At 34.1% G+C, this 8,862-nt stretch overlaps 1 protein-coding gene across 1 annotated transcript in view; it reads right to left on the bottom strand.

Moving 5' to 3' along the window:
- Positions 1-1,626: 1,626 nt before the first annotated feature.
- LOC124102912 (peroxisomal multifunctional enzyme type 2-like) overlaps positions 1,627-8,862 on the bottom strand; it is a gene marked incomplete at its 5' end in the record, with an annotated part of 29,115 nt that continues 21,879 nt past the window's right edge. Inside the window, 2 exons of the mRNA XM_046459357.1 lie at positions 1,627-2,038; positions 5,817-5,944. Of these exons, the coding sequence (XP_046315313.1) occupies positions 1,949-2,038; positions 5,817-5,944 (218 nt within the window). The remainder of the gene's footprint in view (positions 2,039-5,816; positions 5,945-8,862) is intronic.

The raw sequence follows: 8,862 nt of genomic DNA, 5'->3' as shown, positions 1-8,862 counted from the left end.
TCCTTTGGAAAGTGTGCAGGGTTGGACCTTAGCTGGTATCTGCAAACATTTGGGGGAAGATTCCTACCATTCCCTTAATGGGTGGCTTTCTTTATCCAAACTGCTCATACAAATAATATGGTTTGTGCTTAAACACCTTTCACTTCAGAATTCAGAGTTCAGAATTATGGTATGTACTCAGAGAGAGGAAGTCTGTGAATAAGCTCACAATGAAAACTTTGGGCAATGAGTCTAATGAATTTTGTTGACAAAGGAAGTCAAAAAGACACAGAAGTCAGACTGGTCCATTTAAGAAGTTAGTAAAAGAAGTCAGGATGATACATTAACAATATTAAATATTTAAAAAGTTAAACAGCATTAAGACTAATAATTAGCTGCAAAATCTGAATATAAGTAGCTCTCCAACCTTTAAGATTGACAAAGAGGGGAAAGATAATTAAAACTTTCTTAATGTCAGTTTGAGCATCTAAGGTACATATACCAACACTTTCATTAATTTATAGTGATTAATTTTGATTACATTTCTATTGGGACACCAAGCTTTTCCAAGCTCAATAGGAAGAGTTGTTTAATACAATAAAAAAACAACATAATAAGACTGTCACTGCCATTTTAAAGTTCACTTGGAAGAACAGTAGATCATTTTGAACTTAGGTCAATTTCATAATGCTATAGAGAAATTAGACCAAGGGATAACTGCTAAATATGTAGCTTTTCTTCTTATGCCTTCTACTTAACCTATTCAATAAATCACTAATAAGGATATTCTATGCTCCATCACTGTTCTACCTACAATTTCAAATTTCTAAGACCTTCTCCCCTAATCCCTAACTCAAGAATTCCCTCAGTCTATATTCTTTTTCCCTGAAGCAAAGAGCTATGTGTGAGCTCCCCAAATCCCCATCAAGATTGAAGAACATATTCATCCACCTGCGAGAAAGATTATCAACTGAATATATGCCTACTCCAGGAATTACTCTGTGTAAGGTCAAGGTCCCTTTGTAGAGTAGACCATAAACAATACCTAGTTACAGGACAATGCTGAAGGGCCACCCCAACTTCAGAGGTCCCCAAAAGATCAGTTGAGGTCTTGTGGTAATTATACCACAGCCTAACTTCCTTTGCATCAATCCCTGCTTCCTTTGCTTCCCCTGACAGTTGAGGATCCTAAAGGCATGCCCAAATCAGCTTTCTGCCCATGAATCTCCATCCCAATCTGCTAGCCAGAGAACCCTAACTGTAACAGCAATCCACATGTGCTTCTCATGCTGCATAAAAGAGATTTACTTCATAACTGACCTGAGTATTCCATTTGTTGATGGTCATTTCTGTAGACAATCCATCAAAGGAACATTTCCCAGACACCTCATCTGAGGGAAATGGGAAAAGTCATGACAGCACTTGTTTGTGACTATTATTTAAGACTATTGATTAAGTAAGAAAGCTATATCCTGGCTAGATTTACAAACAGTATGAGAAAGTACACAATTTCCAGCAAAGGGAAGATGAGAAAAAAACTACTTGGGAGCACAGACTTTTCCCTTGCCTAAAAGCATAACAATGTTATATAGCAAAGAGTGAGAAATAAGTACATATGGGAGTATCAATAAATTAGAGAACAGAAAATAAGTGTAAAAGAGATCACAGTAGCTTTTATTCACTTAATTTTTTCTTTCAACTTATAAATGCTATCCCAAATTCTAAAGAAAATGGACTTGAGTGAAATTTTTTTATTATCAAGATACAGTTCGAAGAACAGAAATAATTATAAGCTAGCTTATTGTTCCTTGTAAAAATAATATGTGCAAAATTAGTAGAAATTGAAAATCTGAAAATGTTAAGCATCTTCCATATCTTAGTTTTGATCATTTTTGCAGAATAATCAAATAATACTTGAATGAAGAAAGTATCTAATTATTCTATTTTTATTACTAATGCAGTATGCCCCTCAGAGCTTGGCATAGTCTTTAAGAATCATCTGGAGTCTCTGGCTCAGCATGATATTCCCTCTGGCCTTCAGTCGGCCACTAAAGAATGCCTGGGAAGGAGAGAGGAAAAGAGATGTCAACTGTTATCATGTTACATTTGCCCATTTTTTAAAAAAGATGACTGTTCAGACTGAATACAATTATTAAAAATTCTGGACAACAAAGGCAACTTTTATCTTACAAAGACTCCTATGTATTTTAGAAAAGATGGAATAATTTATCTAAAGAAACAGTACTCCCAGACCTATCACAACCCACACTTATAACTGGTTTTGCTCTGCTCCAAGTGGAGATGAATATTTTATTAAGGATAATATTTATATCAATTCAGAACTTTAAAAGCAGATTAAAGAGATTTACTATATCTTAATGAAATAGCCATACAATGACAAAATAAGATAGTGTAGCTCTGTGGTGAACACATCATGGCTCCAACACCAGAGCACCAATTAAAATCCAGAATCTGGCACTTAATAGCAAAGTGAACTTAGTATTTCTGAGCTCCAGTCTCCCAGCTATTTAAAAAAAAAAAAAAAAAAATCAAGACAACAGTACCTAAAGAACACAACTCTATTGTGTAAGTTAAGAGAAATAAAGTGTGAAGTGCTTGGGTTAATGTCTATATGTTGTAAGAATGTATTGAGCTCATCATTACCAAGCAAAAGGCTGGCATGCTAAGAAAAAGTTCCCATTTGGCCTTTATCTGAGATGATACAGAAACTTGTCTGGGTAACTTAAGTTGTCCCTCAGTATAAATTCCCTACCATAAAATAAAAATAATCAGTCTTTATAGCTTGAGAATATATGAAATGTGAACTGAAAAAGAAGTTATTAGATTTTTAGCTAACTTAAAAAATAGAAATATTTATACATATTTAGCATTATAAAGCAGATCCATAAATACAATCTCACTTAAGATACACAACCACCAATTTGAGGTAGGTACATTAAAAGTTCTCGTCCCCATTTAAAAGATGAAAAAAACAAGTTCAAAGACTTTTAAATAATAAAATAATTTTAAAAATAACTATTTTTTTCCTCAGTTTCATGGGTCATTGCTTTTTCTTAAGTCTTATTAATCAGGCTGTTTTGGACAAACTTATCTAAAATAGTCCCCCTACCTTGTTATACTCTAACCCAAGGTATGTCAAACTAAGGCCTGAGGGCCAGACCTAATCTCCTACTTGTTTTTGGAAATAGTTTTATCGGAACATAGACACTCCCAATTGTTTCCACATTAATACTACAATGACAGCTGAAGAGCTACAACTGAGACCATGGTTATGGTTTTGATGTGTCCCCAAAAGTTCATGTGCAAACCACTGCAAAAAGGTTGAGAAGACAATATTAGGTTATGAGAGCCTTAACCAATCAGTGAATTCCTGACAGGGATTAATTGAGTGGTAACTGAATGGTAGGGTAAGGCTAAGTAGGCAGGAATTGGGGTGTGGCTTTGGGTTATATATTTGTATCTGGCAAGTAGAGACTCATCTCTCTGCTTCCTGATCACCATGTAAGCTGCTTCCATCTGCCATACTTTTCTGCCATGATGTCCTGCCTTACCTTGAGCCCAGAAAAATGGAGTCAGCTGTCTATACCTTAGACCTCTGAAACTGTTGAGTCCCCAAATAAACTTCTCCTCCTTTAAAATTATTCTGATCAGGTCTGTTAGTCACAGCAGCGAAAAAGCTGAATAAAACAACCATCTTACTCCTAAAATGTACAACACTTACTATGAGACACACGGGAAGTTTGCCAACCACTGCTCCACCCATTATTCTGCCTTATTTTTCTTTATATAAAAGATTCTATTTATTTCCTATTAGTGCTCCAGAACTAAGCTCCCCATGGTAGAAGCATTGCCTTATTCACTGCTAACTAGAATCTGAGACAGATTAGGTACCATATAAATTCCTGGAAAGTAATTAACAGAGCACTCAATGCCAAAAACTATGCTAAGCTCTTCATTTATATTATTGGATTTAGTTCTCAAAAACAATACTTGGGGATCATTACAATTATCATACTCATTTTTGAGACCCTAAGATTAAGTGATAGAGCCAAGATTCACTCTATATGATGCTGAAAACCAAATTGTGAACAACTGTATTTCCCAATTCTTTTCAAATTAGTCCTTACATTCTGGAAAATAAGTATATATTCTCAGCTAGTCAAACTACTCTGTTCCTTACAAAGCAATGTTGTTTTTGTTTTTTTTTCTAATAAGCATTATGCTTTGCTTATAAGGTTAGTCACTGCTATTCTGTACTATAGGTTATGATTATAAACAGTCTGTTTTGCTGCTATGTGAAAACTATTTCCTAATAATTATTTATTCAATCATTTGTTTGAACCTCTTCATTCTAAGAATCGGTTAATTCTCTTGCAGTTTCCAGTTACATAATCATGAATTGAAAATAACAAAATTTTCTCCTCTATTCAAACCACCATGGCTAATCCTGTGTGTGTGTATGCACACGTGCTTGTGTGTGCACGCACTGGCCAAAAGTTTCAGAATATTAATGGTCAGAGAAGACACTCTTGCCTTAATGACTTTCTACTTTCCACTGAAAGGTCTCTAAATGTTTCACCTTGAGTAATATATTGACTGTTATGTTGAAAGATCCTATCTCTAGTTTTGAAGAAATTCTTAACCTTACCAGATCAATCATACCTAATCCAACAATCTGAAATCCAAAACATTTGGGGGTGGTGGGGAGCGCAGAGGGGGTGGTAAAGTGGATTGAACCCAGAGGTGCTTAACCACTGAGCCACATCCCCAGCCTTTTTTTTTTTTTTTTTTTTTCCCTTTGAGACAGGGTCTCACTAAGTTTCTGAGGCTTGGCTTTGAACTTGCGCTTCTCCTGCCTCAGCCTCTAGGCCAACAGCATTACAGGCATGTATCACCACACCCGGCTGAAATCTTAAACATCTTTGAGCTATATGTCAACACTCAAAAAGTTTCAGATCTTGCAATATTTCAGATTTTTGGATGAGATGCTCAACTAGTGAATTTATGCAAATATTCCAAAATTTTCTGATCCTAAGCATTTCTAGTAAGAAATATCAACCTCCTTACCAAGAATGAGTATCTAATTTTATGTAGTATTTGCTAATATCATTTTTTAAATTTTTTTAGGAATTTAATTTGTTTTAATTAGTTATACATGACAGTATAATGCATTTATGCACTTTGATATATCATACATGGGATATAATTTCTCATTTTTGAGTGTTTATGTTGCAGAATCATATTGGTCATGTAGTCACATATATACATAAAGTAATAATATCTGTTTCTTTCCACTATCTTTCCTATTTCCACATCCCCTCCTTTTCCCTCCCATCATTTCCCTCTACCTAATCTAAGGTAACACTATTCTTCCCCAGGGCCCCCCGCCTTATTGTGAATTTGGTTCTGTGGGATTGGCTTATTTCGCTTAACATGATATTCTCCAACTCCAACCAATTACTGGCAAATGCCATAATTTCACGCTTCTTTAAAGCTGAATAATATTCCATTGAATACCACATTTTCTTTATCCATGGGTTTTTACCTCTGAACTAATGACATAATAGATTCAAAAGTCTAGGTATGGTTTAATCTTTGTTTTTTCTATATGATAAGGAATATCACCCAAAATTTCAATTTTAAAAAATGTCAACTGAAACTCTATTTAAAATTACAAATGACTTGTCTTCCAGAATACTGGTACCAACTGTGTTTCCTTCAGATTTGTTTGAAGCAATTTGGAAATCAGCTCAAAAACTATAATTGTCAAACAAGAAGGAATAATGATGAATAAATGAAAAATTTGAGAACATTACCTTCTGAGGGTCAAGCTTGCCCAGAACTACCTGCATGAAATCATCATCTGAAATTATGATAGTCGTATCAGCACAGCCTTTTGCAGGGCCTTTGTATACTTTTCCAGATTCATTTTTCAGGTCAATTGCTGGGAAAAACAGGAAGAAACCAATGTGTATCACATTTTTCTTCACAAGTGAGGGTATAAGTAGCTAGCCAAATGCAAACAATTTTTAGAGTTTCCAAGCTAATGTGGTGCTTATTCTAGCAATAGATTACATATTATCTGTCATTTAGAAAATCCTTTCTTAGATGCATGTTTTATGAACTAATGTAGAGTAAGATATTCTAAGGAATAAAGTAGCTGGAGTATATATAATTAAGGCCTTTAAGTTCAAATAGACTATGGTAAAAAATGGAGAAAACTTAAATTTCAGAATAGTTCCTAACTGCGGGGACTGTGGGACACAATCTAGTCACCTTTCAAGTACTTGAATTCATTAAAGATTTCACATATGAATAATAAAATAATAAAAATAGATTCGAAAAATACTCTAGTTATAATTAGTACTTATTTATAATTTTTTTGAGTTTTTAAATTAGCTTCTCTTCCTTAAAAAACAAAACAAAACAAAAAAAAACCTTTTTGACACAAGGATTAACTGTCCCAGAAATAGACTAGGTAATTATTTAAAAATTTACCTCAACATTTATAGAGCATTATACCAAGTTATACCTTAGAAAGTTTAAGCTGCCTTGTATGATCCAGACCATACATACAGGAAAACTAATTCCACTCATTCAGCTTCAACCTATGAACACACCGCCTCTTGCTCCAGTAGGGGAGCTACAATTGCATCTCTCTTCCTGGAGAGTAATACAAAATTCCTGACTTAAGAGTCTGGGAAAAGCTATAAATGCTTAATTACTATATTCTGGTTAGCAAGCCCTGCTGCAAAGAGAAAATTGCATAACACCAATATTGCACAGAGGAAATTTTGCTAACTACGCTTAAAAAAAGGGTGGGGGGATAACTGTTACCTTGGGAAGGGGAAATGGCAAAGCAGGATCACCATTTCACTTTGCATACTTCACTCACTTCACTAAGTTTCTTATGGGTCAGGAACTATGAGGTACTACAAGTATAATATGAACGGCTCTGTTCTTAATGACACTTCTGTGAAAATATATTCTAATGTATATATCTGTATAGTTTAAAATAGAGGGCATAGAGTGGGAGAGAATGAAAAGAAAGACTTTGATGGTTTTAATTCTGCACAAGTAAGGCTAAGGCCTACAGTATATATACTGCTAGATAAACAGAGGTATAGATATACATCTCTCTCTCAAGGATAAAGCTGGACACCACATACCTTAATGCTACAGTGCAGGAGTGAGGCTTTGTTAATTACAGTTCTTACCTGTCCACTTGCCGTCTCACTCACTTAGGCTGTTTTACCTGCTGCTTTGTAGCTAAGACTCTTGTTAATGATAAAACTTTCTTTTTATTTTATTTTTTTATTAGTTGCTCATGACAATACAATGATCTTGACATATCATACATTTGAATCAAATGGGGTATAATTTCTCATTTTTCCAAGTGTACAGATTGCAGAATCACATTGGTTATACAGACACATGTATTTACATACAGCAAGAAAGCTAATAACTAATGCTGATAAAAGACTAACAAAGGGCTAGTTCCTGCAAAAATCCAGGAATGGAACAACTAATTCCACAGTGGCTCTGGTCATGGTCTACAACATGGTTCATACAGAAGAATAATCTAACACAATCACCTTGAATCTACAGGTACCTGTGAGGTCAGGGTTAATCTTATAATAGAAATGAAGAAACTGATTGCACTTACTTTCTTTTAGTGGTAAATTTATTTTAAATGTTTTACAAATGTTAAACAAAAAGTTACAAAAAGATATTAAGATAAACAAGTCACATAGAAGATGGAAAGCCATAACTGTTTTAAGTGGTTTATAAAAGATGCTTTTATGTGTACTTTTGAATAGTAAATGCACATGGGCATATAATCAGGAGGTGCCACTGGTAAGGGAGAAACAGTCATCATTGCTAGGGAAATAGAGACCTTAGATATCTCTCCAATTTTCTTTCCAAAGACTTTTTTCTTTAAATGCACGAGATACTTTTCTGAATATCAATCCAAAATTTGAACAAACATTCTTAAATTTTAGTTTATATTCAAGTCAAGAAACCCTAAAGGGTGATCTGATTTGACGTTAGAAGATGAACACCAAACCAGGAAGCTGTGTGTTCTGATGCTCAAATGCTATCCTCAAGAATGATTATATTCACCAGTTCTCAAATTCTTCCACACTATGGCAAATTTTCAAGAGTAAAAATAAGTGACATCTAGCATTCAAAGGATATCTTCATCTAGTCACTATAATAAACACTGAATAATTAATTATATATAATAAATGTCTGGGTTTACTCCAGTTATTAGACTTACCCCTATACAATTACAGTATATATTTTTTTTTAAAAAACTCAGTACTTACCAAACAATATTTAAGCAAAAATAAATAGTATTTGTATAATCCTGCTATCTAAATATAAATTCCACTATATTACTATAGTGGAAAAGATTACAAATATATGAAAGGAAGCAAAGTTTAAATCAAGTAGGAAAACAACTAAATTCCTCAATACCAACTGGTTTAAGCTGATTATTCTAAAGAAAACAAATCATATTTTGCGCAGCAACACTATCTTTAGCACATGAAAATAAATCTTTGCAAAAAGTTTCAGTAGTATGGCTATTCTACAGATATTGGATATACTCAACACATATTTTTCTATTAGAAAGCATGGGATTGTTATTTGTATATCAAATTCCGAGTTTATCTTGTTTAGTGACAAATGGAAATATTAGAGCCACTGTTCTATAAAGTGAACAGGAACAACAAATCTCCAGTACCAACACAGATTTTCCCTCCATTTTCTTCCTGTATGCCATTAAGCAAGATAGCACAACTAATGTTCTCATTTCCAACTAGTAATTCCTTGAACACGGTTTCCAACTCTCAGCCT

This window comes from Marmota monax, unplaced genomic scaffold, assembly GCF_021218885.2.
Source record: "Marmota monax isolate L192 unplaced genomic scaffold, Marmota_monax_Labrador192_F-V1.1 WCK01_AAM20220418_F8-fsc00649, whole genome shotgun sequence".
In the NCBI taxonomy this organism is placed as follows: domain Eukaryota; kingdom Metazoa; phylum Chordata; class Mammalia; order Rodentia; family Sciuridae; genus Marmota; species Marmota monax.
Note: the sequence above shows the minus strand (reverse complement) of the source record. Positions and strands in the feature narration are given on the sequence as shown.